Source organism: Nipponia nippon, unplaced genomic scaffold (genome assembly GCF_047370975.1).
Source record: "Nipponia nippon isolate SJK-2023a ecotype South Korea unplaced genomic scaffold, ASM4737097v1 scaffold_8, whole genome shotgun sequence".
In the NCBI taxonomy this organism is placed as follows: Eukaryota; Metazoa; Chordata; class Aves; order Pelecaniformes; family Threskiornithidae; genus Nipponia; species Nipponia nippon.
The window spans coordinates 46073715-46089091 of NW_028262402.1; the positions used below are offsets into that span (position 1 = coordinate 46073715).

Here is a 15377-nt window from a genome sequence, read left to right on the forward strand (position 1 = left end):
AAATTGTATTTAGTACACATGGATGGTGAAGAGAGAGCATTTTGCACTGACTCTGCTTTCCATTTCTGTTGAGCCTTTGTACGTGACCTTGCATCCCATTTGTTTTGCTTTGTACATCACCTTAACACAAAACCAAGTGGCATCTGTTCCTTCCTACAGCATCTGAACATGAAACAGAAAGGCAGAAAGAAAGAGAAAACAAACTAAGAGTCTAAAGTATCAGAAATTTCCAGTCTATCTAGCAGTGCTGATGTGGCTTGTAATCCAGAGAGGACTGTTTATTTTTTTGCAAGTTGTCAAAGTTGATTAAATTATTTCAGATGAGAATTTTCTCCCACTGGATTTTAATCAATGAAATGATGGTATAAATGCTCTTTTCTATGGTTTGACATCATTGTGACAGTCTGAAGAATAATCAATAGAAATGATAAGGATGGTTGCCACTGACTAGTTTATTAGCATTATCAGTTTCACAGTAACTGACCTTTTCCCTCTCTGCCTCACTCCTCTTCATCTGTCATGTTTCATTTTGTCAGATTGATTTCCTTTTACTATAACAGTTGGTATGTGGCAGACTTCAAATGCTAATCAGCCCTTACAGTTTCTCACATGGTGTTGAGAAACTACTGGCTGTATTTAAAAAAAAATGGGAAAGTTATTTCTAATTGGGTCCTTCTGAGAGTGTTATAAAATATAAAATATTACTTACTTTAGTACCCATTTTATTTTGAAATACTAAACTTAAATTTTAAAATTATGCAATCAATATTTATTACCAGTAAAGGCGTTGCTACTGTCATTTAAGAACATCTGTTCATTATGGAATTAAACTCGCAGAAATTTCTGTACGGTTTTTTTGGATTATGATATTAAATGTACTCGTATATGTCTTTCTAAAACATGATCTAATTGTTGTAGGTCACAATTTCTTAACAGTAATAGAAAAGCACACTTGGATGTGTATCCATGCATCCACATCACAGCTTCAGCTCTCTTGTGCCATGCATAGCAACCTGGCTGGGAAAACTACAGCATCTCCCTTCCTCCCATGGTAAATCTGCACCTGAGACCTTTTACCTATAGTTTTTATGCATACATAGTCATGTAAATAGGCCCTATCGAAGTTTTTATGGCTATATAGATGGGAGGCTGATGTATTTAAAATTAAATAGAATTTGTTCCCTAAGACATGGCACTTGGATGGTGAACTGTTGTTCGCCTGATGTGTGTGATGTGCACCTGTGGCTTGTTTCCTCAATAATCAACTTCTCCCATCAGTGAGATTATTCTAAATAAGCTACAGCACACATCTGCTAAGTTTGAATGATACTAATTTTCTTTATCTTATCACCTATAAAGTTCTACGCGTGAAGTTATGGTTTGCAGTAAAATGAATACCTACTGTTCTTAAGTCTTGCTTCTGATCTGCCACCATGGGAAAAGAAGTCATCTTAAACATCATTGCAAAATAAGTCCTAAGGGAGTAGGACTTGGCCTTTGTCATAAAATCTGCATGTTAATAGGTCAAAAGGCTTGTCCACCCTTTGACTACTCCAGTGTGGCTGGCATTTTCAATAGAACACATGTGGAGGAAAATAAGACGCAATTACTAAGAAATTAACAGCTGAAAATGGGATATTGATTTGAACTGCAGTCAAACATGATTTGGTTTTCTGTCTTTCGTCTACTTTGGAATCATCTTTTGTGGTGGACTTCTGAGTCTTGTCCTATGTAGATCTGCTTTCAAATTGTGACTTGCTTAAGGTTAATGTAATCTTAGTGTAATAGTTTTGCCTAATGATCTACCAATAGTTGTTTCCCAGTGTAAAGTCAGCATATCAGGCTATCCTGGTCATTCAAAACTGTCAGAGCTCAAGATGTTAAATTCAGAATGGCATGTTAAATGGGTAAGCACAGGATATTGCCCCTGAATTTTTTGAAACTTTGAAAGATTGAGGTACATAAGAGTTGCTTGAGTGACCACATAGGCGCTGAATTTTGTGGCTTAGATAAAATTCATTTAAATGCATATACTCTTTTAGTGTCAAACATTGCTCATAAACCTATTTAGCTGATCAGATGTCAGGTCTGGGCACATTAAATCAGTCTTTGATGACACAGGGTAGGTAAGTGCCCTGCCTTATGTCTGCTCTGTCAGAGTCTGCCAGTCTGTCTGTTCTCTGTTGTGCTGACCACGCGTTGTTGGAGCCGACACGTGGAACATGATGGAAGGTGGAACACGTGGAAGATGAAACTATGCCAAGTGACAAAACTGATCTTGGAAATGGAAAGCAAGAATGAAGATTTTTTTCAGAATAAAGGAGAGCAAAACAAAGGGCATTTCTGGCATTTGGGAGAGGTGTTCCTGGGTTTGGCATAAGATTGCATAGGTTCAGAGAGATTTTGGAGCACATTTAGTGATGTTTGTATGTTGTTATTAGATTTTCTCCATATAACTTATGACTAAATAAAAATTGATTTAAAAGCAAACTTCGGCAGCGGTACTATAGATTACTTAGCATCCCTAAAAGCATCTTGGTGTTTTCTTGGTGCTACATTCTAAGTTTATGAACAAAATAGATCTTCTATAGTAAACTGTTCATTGTGACATCATGCAACTTTAGTAATAGCAAGAATTAAATTATTAATTTAGCTAAACATCACTAGATCTACTTTTACTGCCTTCTGTGCATCAAGATTCCCCTGAAACCTTTTCTTCTTGGCTATGCCACATTTCCCCATGTACACATAAAATGCTTATCTCTAAGATTCATCCGTCTAAAGCTTCCCTCCAACACATCTTTTTTTAAATAAATTTATTTGAATACAGTATTTTGTTTCATCTAGGTAAGATTTTACATCCACATTGAAGGATTTTGCTCAAAGGAAAGAAATTCTGAGCATTTTTCTATGCGTATGTGTGTCCCCCGCCCCTTATTTTTGGATGGGGTGCCATGTAGAAAGTTGAGTTGTTTTTTTTTTAAAGTGGGGAAAAAAAAAAAAAAAGATCCTTCTGGTTAGAAAAGAATACGAAAAATTGTTTGATTATGTTATCTGACTGCTGTTTATAATATACAAAACAAGTTGTTTTCATTTATACTAAGTTGTTTTTATAAATTGCTTGTAGATATACATGAAAGTATCCTTGGGCTTCTGAAATTTGATATGACAGGCTCCTACAGAAAGGTCTTTGTTTGACCTTAGTGTCTGTGACTTAGCGATTATCTTTTTCTTTCAGTACTTGGGTTTTAAAGAGCTATCAAAGTATAACTTGGGGGGGGTATTGGTTTTTTTGTTTGTTTTTAAAGAAATCATGTTAGGATCCTTTAGTTTACTCTTGGGAGATTTATACTTACAGCTTTGTTTTTATTCCATGCTTATTTCTTTCTATGCTCTGTGCATATTAAACTGTCTGTTTTTCTTCTTCCCCATTAAGTTTTCTTTTAGCAAGACCTATATTTCGTCAGCATATCTTTGTCCCACTTCCTCCCCATGTATTTCTTCAAACTGAAGCTCATTTAGGGTAATACTGTGCATCTTGGAAGCGTAGGCTCCTTATCTGTGCTGACAGGCAAACAAAGGATCCCTTAATACTTCTCACACATGTGCGAACTACACACATAACCAAATTGAAGGGGAAAATAGAGGTCATTAAATTGATATTACATGTCATTATTTTATCTTGTCACATCAACCCTCAGCAATGTACCAGGCTTAGGATATTGGGGACCGCAATGGGGCTAATTAACGGGCAGCGTGCTTGTTTACTTTAGAATCTCCAAGTGTCTCATAGGTGACAAAATAAAATCTAATTATTTTGATATTTTATTAAGTGGTTTGTCAGCCATTATATAATTACTTCTTCTGAAAAAGGCGATCTCAAAATTATGGATATCAGGAAGGTAGAGCCTGTTGATATTTTTGTGAGAACAACAATTGCAATGTAAGTCTTGAGGAAAGAGGAACAGATGAAACAGTATTGTGAGACTACAGTGAATGTTGTTTTTCCTACTGTGTACAATTATACGTAATTAGATCTGTCCTTTTTTTATTATGCTGTCTAAAAAATTAATTCTGCCTATCTAGGTACTGAATGAGCTTGTAAATAAGATAGCAAGATCAACATAGTCTGAAGAAATAATTAGTAACAATTTAACAGAAATTGTTCTGTTCAGGCTAAATCAATAGTAATGGAGATGAATAAATGGATGGAAACCTTAAGTAATTACAAATCCTTTAAATTATTCTTGAATTAGAAAGCAGGAGAAAAGAACAGATTTAATTACTTTTATAGATGCATGAGAAGAGAACTTTCTGAATTCTCTCTTTGTTCTTTCTTTTCTAGAATATGCTTTTTTAGGCAGCTGGTATTCTGTTTCCTGTACCTTGATGGACTTTTTATGCAACTGGGTTAGCTAGGCTAAACATATCAACTCAGGTACTCTGTTTTTTCCCAAAAAATGGGTTTCAAACACTAATGGGAAGAAGCAGACTTCTTATTGTGTTAACTAAGATCTGTACTCTGGTTTCAGACTGCTTATTTTTGGCACGATTCTTATTTTTTCCATCACTCTAAGGAGGAAAGACCATTGTTCTTTTTGGTGTTCTGTACAGTAGAGAGGAACTTTTAGGAAATACTAAATTTACCTTTATTTAATGGAAATGTAGCAGTATGTTTAGATGGGGCATGTAATTAAAAAAACCCCCAAAACTAATAGTCTGCTTTTTTATTCTTATGCACCACAGAAAGTTCTACTTTGATGTGTGAATATACTGTCTAGATTGTACTTTTTGCATTATATTTTTTAATTTCAATTCCAGAAGTATTTTCTCACAGACTTTTGATATGTATTCCAGTATCTTTAAAAGATCTGATATCTTCACAGGGTTTTTTCTATATTTGTAAACCATGATGTTTCAAAAGAGTTATTAGCTTTCTGATGCATCACGAAGAAGAGAAATCCTCAAAGGGCAAGGAAGTGTCCAGATTGACTGTAAAGATACTATCAGCTAAATTAAAATCAAGCAGAATAAATTGGAAAGCAGCTAGATGGTGCCCTTTGGATCACCATAGAAATGCAAAGGTCAGAGAACCTTAACCTATGGAGTGCTGCTGAGACTTGGGGAGCTCTCAAAACCTAACACTGGTATTTTGCTTTTCCTGACCTTGAGAAGCAGCATTAGAAAGATTCTGCATTAAAGCATTTGCTAATTGACCTAAATGCTTTCTTGGTATAAACTATTCTGAGTTATCACTGAAGAAGACCATTCTCAATCAAAAGCTATTAATGACTGAAGTAAAAGAACAAAAAAGAAACCTTCTCAGCTAGTGTGTTGGATTTATAGACCAATGAGAGATTGACTCCGTCTTTAAAATAAATGGATGACTTAATTTTGTTTAACCTCTCTCCCTTCTTTAGCTGGAAAGGCAACTACTGATGCAGAACCAGATGAGGGAAAGACAAACAGCCATGCAGATTGCTTGGACACGGGAATTTCTCAAATATTTTGGGACATTTTTTGGACTTGCTGCTGTAGGTTTAACAGCTGGGTATGAAGTTTATTTCCTAACAGAAAATATAAAAATATTACATTTATATTTCTATGATGCAGGATCTTCCTTTTGCATTATAGCAGGTAGTTATTTTTATCCAGTAACTGCTCAGAGGTTGATCTGATGACGAAGTGACTCTGATTTCTGTCTGCTTCCAGGTGTGTTTTGGTTATGTCTGTACTGCAGACTTGTATAAAAGCAGAGACAGGTGAGCTGACAATAAAATGATACAGCTGAGGTACCAAAAGTTCAATGTAAAATAAAAGTTGTGCGTGGAACAGAAGGGATTGTTTAAAAGCCATGCTATTTTCTTGCCTGTATTGTGATTTAACGAACTCTTAATGAGCAACAAATCCTCCACCATCTGGGTTTTTTAATATGTCAGTGAACAAGTGGACATATTCTGAAATCTGTTCACTTAAAATTTGAATCAAGAAGCTCACCCAAGGGGAAAAAACCCTAGCTAATGAAGCTGTATTGCATGAGGAAGAACTTGCCTTATAGGACTTTTGTTTGGTAACATGTTTTTCTTGGGCTATAACATGATTAGAGGGAATGTAGGAAATATTTGTGGTTTCGTGTACATAGTGCAGATTAAATGCACCTTATGTGCATTATGCGTTCTCTGTGGACTCGGATGCATTTGGAACTGAACATAATATCTTGATTGCTACATGTTGCATGTGGCTGCATGGATATATGCATGTCACGTGCATGCTACATGAGCTAGGTAATCCCATTTTTGTTCGATATATTCAGAACTCACTTGAAGCATTTTTTTTTAATACCCTTGGGTTGAGAGTTGAGCAAGAAGGCAACCAGAAAACAAATGCTTCTGAGGAAATTAAGACTTGTTCTTCTTTGATTAGAGAATGTAGAAGATACACAAGTCCTAGACAGTCAAGGTCAACCTAAACTAACAGTGCTGATGTGCTGAATGTCCTAAATAATCTTATTTTTTCCTTTTTTTTTTTGAGCAGAGCAATAAAAAAGAAGAACCCAGGAGTTTTACTGCCAATAGTTCCCTTAAGCTTTATATTTGCCTATCAATATGATATGGGCTATGGGACACTATTGCAAAGGATAAAAGGTACGTGTATATAAGTCTGTCTGGTTCACGCATAGAACGAAGCTTAATATTTCAGATAACCTCTTTTTAGAATGGCTGGGAGAAAACTTGCAATAGATTTTCTCTTTTTTTCTGATCAAAAATCTTACTCTCTCATTTCTTTTCTTCTCTGTTGCAATCAGATACTTTCCCAGTCAAGAGTACTCACTCTACTTTTACATCTTTTCCCTCCAGTTAAGACTGTTAATTTCTCCTCTCTTGTTTCAAAAAAAAAGTGAATTCTAAAGCTATAAATACAGCTGAAGTAAGCATTGCATATTAGGGAGAAATGAGAGATCTAGTGATTTCCTTCCATATTCCACTCTGATGCTGCTGTTTTGGCAAGGGGTAGGGCTGATAAGAGCAGATAAAGGGATACAGACAGGAATCATGCCTTTATACCTTCATGACCAAACACAGTCATCAGCTGATCATCTTGCCACAGTGACCTGCTAAGATGGAAAAAAGAAAGGTGAGTCCCAGAAAGTGGGGTCTTGTCTCATAGTTGCCAGTGGCAGATGCGATTAAGTGATGGGTATTGAGGAGGTGCATTTATGTTAGCTGTGATTCCTAGTGAAGGACACATGCTAAGAGAGTGTTCACTGTAAGAGAAGACAGCGTCGGGCCATGGCTTGTCAACTTCACAAATCATATTAGTTAACTAGCTTGATTTTCCTTTCTGCTACTGACACAAATATACAGAAACAAAATTAAAATTTGTTTCAGCTCTTGGTCTTAGCCTCCAGATCTAAGAGCTAGGTTTCCTAACTCTGTGTACTTCATTGAAAATAATGGTAGATTAATTAGACAAACTCTGAGGTATTTCCTGCTGCATACAGCTGCAAATATATTTAGGTGATGCAGCAATGTATATCTGCAAACATTTCCTAAACCCCACTAAACACATATCTTTGGATTTTAATAGGAAGAGGCAGCTAAGCACAGGGAGAAAAACTAGATGGCTCTTGGAAATCAGAGTGTTGCAAAGGAGATTAGTACATACAATGCAGAAGGAACACTTGGAATTTAGGATTTGTTAATTTTTTTTTTTAAATGATGTCATTTTCATTTCAGAATTTTGAAAGAGTGAGCATATCATAATGCAAACCCCATGGCAAGAGTATGTAATGTGTTTACTGAGGACCATGTGGTCCTGTATACGTTGAAGAGGGGCAATGTGGTATCCTACTGCTTTCCAAATAGGAAAAGTAATCTTCATAACTTCAGATCCACTAGGGCAACTTCAGCAGTATGCGAGGCTTATGAAAAGGTTTTGGAGAAAAGATGCTATGGAGCCAAATGGACAATAAGATAAAATGAAATATGCCAAACTAACTCTGTCTTTTCCAGGAAAATAATTTCTCTTTTCCAAAACAAATGTGGTAGATCTACTATAAACTCATGAAAGCACTGAGTGTGGTATCACATGAAGATTAAGTTAGCATGAAGCACGTGGAAATTAGTAGACAGGTAAGCATTGGAGTAAAAAGAAGATGGCAAAGCTTTGTGCTTAAAGAGGAAGGCTAGGCTTTAGCAGGGTTATTAGCAATATTCCTCAAGATTTGGTCTGGATCTCCTTTTGTTTTGTATTTGAAATTATGAGTAGGTTATACCAATCAAATCTGTCGTGTCATCAACAGAGAAGAAATAAAATGTAGTACAAGAAGAACTGATGACCTGAAGAACTGAGATAATAAAATAAGATTCAATTTGATTAGAAGGTCAGTGAGAAGCTAGAGACTAATAGGGATTTCTACCATCAGAGTTCAGCAGCTGGAAATGATAGAAAAAGGGAAAAACCTGAATGTATTATGTGATCACAGAATGAGTATAATCCAGTAGTGTGATGAAATTATGAGAGTCAAGCGAAGCCTAGAAACATCAAGTGAGGTTTCCTAGTATCACAGCATGGTTGAGATTGGAAGGGACCTCTGGATGTTGTCTGGTCCAACCCCCCTGCTCAAGCAGGATCACCTAGAGCCAACTGCCCAGGAGAATGTCCAGATGGCTTTTGACTGTCTCCAGGGATGGATGTTCCACAACCTTACTACAAGTAGAGAGTACAGATAGGAAGGTATTGATGCAGAAAAACAGTAATACCTTCCTCAGACATTTATACATAATTTAGATCACTTCTGTGTAAGAAATCTAGAATTACTGAAGAGTTAAAATTATCAGGGAATGCCGAGCTGCCTTGCGAGGGAAAACAAAGTGATTAGTTTGTTTAGCCTTGTAAAAAGACACGAGAGATTTGGGTCTGCAGATCCTACTTACAGGATAGGATAAAGGAAAATAAAGAAATTAAACTAATTACTAATATCAGCACTAGAACAAAAGGAAGTGGACTAGCCTGAATGAATTTGGGCTGGAAATCAGAAGAAGGTTTGTAATTATGTGGAAATCAGGTTCAGGAGTTCATTTTTATTTTAAGATTAAAATTAAGTAGTTGAAGAGAAGGTTTTATGACACAATTGACCTGCAGCCACAATGCTTGTTCTTATTACTCAGATGAACCCTGTGTCCACTCCCATACTACTTTCTCAACCACTTCTCTGCTTGCCCATGTATTCTGTTCATGCGTGCCATGCTTCATCTCTGTGGTGTAATAATGAATGTATACACCATTGCCTTTAACCGGTCTCTGTCCTCCAGGGTATGCCTACCTTCAGCCTTATGGCCAATTCCCTCTCCTAAGCTAATCTGCAATTATTTCCATGGTGCACAGTCTTCCTTGTATCTGAACCACCTTGATCAAATAGCCCTGCATCTGCTGTCCTTCATTCTTTGGAATCAGTTTATACCCCAGAAGGTTTCCCTATTTCTCTTCACCAGGCATTTTGTCTCTGATCTTGCTTGCAGTTAATTTTTTCTTCTGTCTTTAGCCTACCTGTGCAAACGTTTTCTCATGACTTGCTTATTCTCCCACACTGAAATCAGAGGGGTTTTTTCCTGCTTTATAGCTTGGGCTAATGAAAGCACAAGCTGAGGACATAGTGGGAAATACCTGTTTTGAGTTCTGCTTGTGCTGCTGAAAAGCCATAAATATGCCAGGGCCATGTATCAGAACTGAATCTTTTGGGGGTGGTAGGGTTACAGAACAGCCCTCAGGTGCACTATATTTTCTGAATGGCTGAGGACACTAAGAATCAGTCATGGACCTGCTATCTGTGTTCTTGGCCTTGCTGTTCTGCTTTTCCTCCCAGTCCAGGCACATATTGCTGATATTTTTCAAATTATTAGAGGAGGGGAGGGATTATATAGCCAGCCTCCAACTGCACAGAACTTCTCCACTAAGCAATGAAACTCTGGCTACCTTTTCCAAGATTTATATAGAGCTCACTGCTTGTATCCTGAGCCATGTGAGAGGGGTGGTGACTGGGCAATCTGCTCTAGTGCATGTGAGTGACAGGCATAGTGATTTGACTATCTATAACATCTCTCTGTCACCTAAGATCTCTTGCTATTCCATGATCAGATGCTATATGCAACTGACTGACATTGTGTTATTACCAGTTACTGGGAATGGTAACGAGTGTCGTCCTGTTGGATGTTGCTGATGTGTGGTGATCCCAAGCACGGTAATACTGCCAAAATTGCAGTTGGAGATTTCAGCGTTCAGACCTGTTTTAAAGAATGACCACAGTCTTGACTGCATTACAGTATTCAGTCAGGTTTATTGCACATAAATACAGCTTCAAATCACTGCCGTAATGATCATCAAGCTAGGAGTTGAGGCATAGGTAAACAAGATTGTTGGCATTGTACGAAATGGCATCAGCCGAAACAAACACATTCTTTGCCTAACCTTCATCCGTTCTTATAGCACAATCAGACCACCACAACTTACATATGATGTTCAGTCTGTATCTTTGTTTTTTGGATTCTCTGTCCTAGATGTTTTCATTCCAGCGTTACCCACAGCATTCTGCACCCTACAACTTTTCCCTGCTATGCTGTTAAGACTGCATGTTTAGATAACTGTATCAGCAAACGTTTTTATGAGCAGTATGCTTTGAACAATGCTTCTTCAAGTCCTGCGCTACCCACTTTCTGCCTGTAGCCTGACATCTTTTAGCCTAGGCCTGAGACAAGACAAAAAATTGTGCCCAAATACGGCCTGTCTAGGATACTGTGTACAGGGAATTTACTTGTTAAAGCTTTTATGTGTATGTCAGATCCACCCTCTTCTCAGACTCCTAAATACAGTATGGGGTTGGTACGAAGTATGTGGTGATGCTAAGTCCTTGCTGTATCTCACGCCTCCGTTCCAAAGCATGGGTGTAATAAATCTCTAAACGAAACATTACTGTAACACAGTGTCATTTTTAGGAGAAAGGGGCTAACAGAAACAGCAACAACAACAGCACAATTGATTGTTTTGGCTGAAGTTCTTTCAAACAAATGCAGCCTGAGGCAGATATTCAGTTCAGGCCAAACACTTCCGTGTGCAGTTATCCCACCAGTCCAAAATTCCTGAAAGTCAACTTTAATGCTACATTGACATCAGCTCATTTGTAAAATACATAGCTGTGACCTGCTATTTTGTTGTGCTGGCCCAAACAAGAATAGCTTAATTGGTTTCTTAATTTTTTTTAACTTCCTTTGCTTTCTCACAGTAAGGGTGAGGAAATTATTTTTTTTATTTATTTTTTTAAGGTGAAGCAGAGAACATATTGGACACGGAGAGCACTTTGCTAGAATTGCCAAAAGGACCACTCACTTATGAAGACCTGGAGAAAATCAGAAGATCTCAGAGCAAGTTCTTCATAGAAAAATAGGAAGATAGTATTAGAGCTTAATACCTGAAACGTGATTGTAATACTGGTTTTGGACATAAATGAATCATTAACATTTTGAGAAAATTATGAGCTTTTATAAAACCAAAATATAAAAATAATTTTTTAAAAACAGTACTTTTTAAAGCAATGATTTTCATATTGTATGTATCTCTTGAAAAAATCCATTCTCACTGTAGTATATTTTTCTTGTTTAGAATGAAATACTGGATTTCTACTGTCTATTTAGAGTCTGAAAATAACTTTCACCTGTAGTAAAAATGTCTGGTACCGACGAAACTCACTATAATCAACAAAAATAAGTTAACTGGTAGTTCCAAATTTGTATAAATATGGTCATAATTTTCAAATATATTTAAGGATGCACAGCTCAATTTGAAATCAGGAATAGACAGTCAACTTCTTTGAAAAATAAGACACTTCTTATTTGCTGTTTTTTAGGCAGTAAACTCACCATCTCTGCTTCGAATTCTGGAATAAACAACTTTTATCAGAAGTAGGTTCAGAAGTAAACACGTCACTTGCTAACTGTGTGTTTTACTCTCAGTAAAAACTGTATTAAAGTATGAGCAGAGATAATTTCTCAAAAAGAGAAAACAAATTATGTAGCTATTTCCCGAATGTTTTTCATGCTTGTTTGACATTCTGAAACTCAGGATAATTTGTTTACATGAAATCAGAGTTTCACTACTAAGATGAATATTAACTTAGGCTAACAGCTAGCAAAATTATTAATGCATGTTTTTGTAATGGATAGATCCAAGAGGCCTTACAAGTACTGAAAAACTGAGGGATTTTTTGCATGCCTTTACTGAGGCCTTTGCATGGTATATACTGAGAATATAATTTTAGTATATTTTAGTGTTCTGATGTTGCACTTGGCAAAAAAATGCATCTTTCTGTATTGGAAATCTTGTTTAAAAACAGATTATTTTGTGTTTTGATGGAAACTCTTCTAGCATTAGTCTAATTGTGGAATGAAAAACAAATGGTTGAAAAGCATCCAATAACAAATTAAGCCTAAGTCTGTATTGACAGTTTGTTGAGTTAAAAGTTAAATTCCAGCTGGAGATAATGTCCCGAATCTGTTTTTGAAGACTACTTGACTAAAATTAGAATGTTGTTACAGTAAGACAGGTGAATATATAATAAAACAAAAGCTTCTCAGTGTAGAAGAAATTAATAGCACAGTTTCCATAGCTGTGTTAAGATTGATGTCTGAAAGTGCATTCACTTCTGCATTCAATCACTTCCGTAATTGGTTCTGTCATCTGCATGTTAACGATGCATACAATCTGTAAAATTTCAAATGTGATGCATTTTAATGTGCAGAGTGATAAAATGGGTTATAATAGCTTGTTTGGTTATAATAGCTTGGTCTACGCTTTGGCTGTTTTGGATTTAAGGCAGTGATTTTAGTTGTCTTGGAAGGCGTGCCTTAACTCAGCCTATGGTGCTACCCATGTTCCGTGAGCTCACAAAACGCAGCCCAAGACCACCTCAAGTTTTCTGCCTGTCCTGTAGCATAACCCCTCCCTACTTGCTGCTATATTATGTACTACTCTTAGGACATGTGTATCCCTGCTTACTTGTTTTGCTTTGAATAACAGATCATCTACTACCTTTCCTCCAGGTTCTGAAGTCTACCTTGCTTTAATTTTGAAGACGTTATAATAGCCTGTTATGTTTTGATCTCTGTCATCTATTGATATGCTTTCTTCCAAGAAAGCAAGCCAATTAAACCAGCTTGCTTTGGTATTTGTATGTCTCCACCTGTGCCTTTTAAGCTACCTTTTAATCCTCTGAAAGACATTTTTACAAGAGAGCAGTTTTACTTACAGATCCTAGAAAATTAGGAAATACCCTAATCCTATCCACTGTGAATTAGAAATTAATATATGTGTGTTTGTGATAGATTGCTGATCAAATGGTGGTGTTAAAAGGAAGCAAGCAGGCTAGCAAAATAATGACCCAGATAGCAGTTTTAGGAGATAATAGGATAGCTATTTATTACCCCATCCTAGCTAAATTTGAATTTTTCTTCTCCCAAAGGTTAAACTTAGATAAATAGTGTTAATCCATTGCAAGACTCCACACTAAAAAGTGATGGAAATGGGGCAAGTTTAATTCAGTGTTACACAGTCAGTATCAGTGAAAGTTACCAAGTTGATAAGGGAAAAGCAACAGGCCCAAAGCAGGACAGTCTAATGCCAAACCCAGAAATGGATTTAAACAGGCTACAGGGAATGTGCCAGAGATTGTCAAGAAGTTAAGGGTTAGTCACCTTTACTGCCTTTACTTTTTACTGCTAGCTTTGCTTTTTTTCTTGACAAATATATGCTTTTGTTTTGAAGGTGCTCGTTCTTTGTTACTGAGTAGTTATTCTACTGCCAGAGCTCACGTGTGCCGAGCCCAGTCATATCTGTCACATAGATATACAGCTGCAGAGTGGCCGAACTGTATGATTTCCTTCAGAGAACAATGAAAGCAAGCAGGAAAGCTTACCTTTGACAGGGTCTACTTCGGGGAAATAGATGTTTACAGCACAAGTTGCCTGCGATCATCATACCCGTTGTACTCATAGAAATAAATAAATAAAACACCTAAAACATCCTGCTCCCTTCTGTCATTGGTGCTCAGCTGGCTTCAGCTGTAAGACTTACTTTAATATATCACAGCAACTGTCTTTGTTTTCATGAATCATTGGGGCAGAGAAGGAGAATAACTGCAGGGGGAGGTTGTTCTGGCCTGAGGGCACTACTCTTACCACCGTAATCCTGTTGGTTTTTCTGCTCCCCAGGTGTGATAGCCATGTGTCCTGAATCAGTGTCACTCAGAGCAGGATTCTTCTGGGAAAGTGAGAAGTCAGTCATGATTAGGATGTCAAAATTAAGCTCTTTGTGTTCTTCCCATGGCTGTGTCTCATTTAAAATCCAAGAAGGTGCACCCTACTTGCGAACCACACCTGCCTGCCCCACGCTTCTCTTGTTAACGCGGTTTTGATAGGATACATGAGTATTGTTGAAAAAAACAAGCAGTTACTTTGGGGGGTCTCTTCCTTTATTCCTTGGATGAATGATTTAACTTTTCTGAACCTTTCTTTATGATAGGGAAAGTTAATTCTTAGAGCCCCTTGCTAAATGTTTTGAAGTTCTGTTATGACTATGACTGCGTATCACTGCTTTTAAAAGCAGAAGGGGAAAGCACTTACGTGGACATACACAAACGAGATCCTTTCTCCATTATTATTAAATTGCTTAATCAGTCTTGGAATTCATTATATAAAAATGCTTGGATTTCTTCATTTTTTAACTATTAGCTTTCTTAAAGGCAAACTGCTTCATCTTCTGACGAAGCCCTACATAAGATAGCTGGATAACACTGGTACTTAGTCACCAATCACGTGCATGCAGGGGTATTTCACATTTCTGGCAGAATCCTGTCTAGTATTAAGCAAACTTAAGAAATATTTTTAATTCCTGTTTGGGTGACTTTCAAAAACTACGTAGTTCTTGCAGCAGTGAATTGCATGAATTTGAAGTGAAGTCTCTGAAAAAAGACTAATGAAGTCTGCATTTCTGCCCGACATCTGATCTTCTGTGTAGATTGTCTGACATTTAACATGTGAATAAGCCTTTCATTCAAGGTATTCAAGGTATTGTTAAAGGGTATCTTTTTTATTTAGCCACCTGTTTTCATGAAACATCCTCTACCCTCTATAAACTTCGACTGCTGTTGGCAAACAGATTCAAAATTTAGTGCAAGGGAGAGAAACGGTACAATCATCTTTAACTTATTTTAGGAAACTAAATAATACTTGCATTGAGGCAGCACACTGAATGTATCTATCGTGCAAGATCCTACAGATCACGAATGGGATTTCATTTCTGTGCTCTGCTGTTGTCTGTTCTTTATAATG

General features: G+C 36.9%; 1 protein-coding gene across 1 annotated transcript in view; it reads left to right on the forward strand.

Annotated features, from left to right (window-relative positions):
• Positions 1-14069, forward strand: part of PLGRKT (plasminogen receptor with a C-terminal lysine) — a 29460-nt gene extending 15391 nt beyond the window's left edge. Inside the window, exons 3-5 of the mRNA XM_087741803.1 lie at positions 5421-5551; positions 6535-6644; positions 11319-14069. Of these exons, the coding sequence (XP_087597929.1) occupies positions 5421-5551; positions 6535-6644; positions 11319-11440 (363 nt within the window). The 3' untranslated portion in view covers positions 11441-14069. The remainder of the gene's footprint in view (positions 1-5420; positions 5552-6534; positions 6645-11318) is intronic.
• Positions 14070-15377: the final 1308 nt, after the last annotated feature.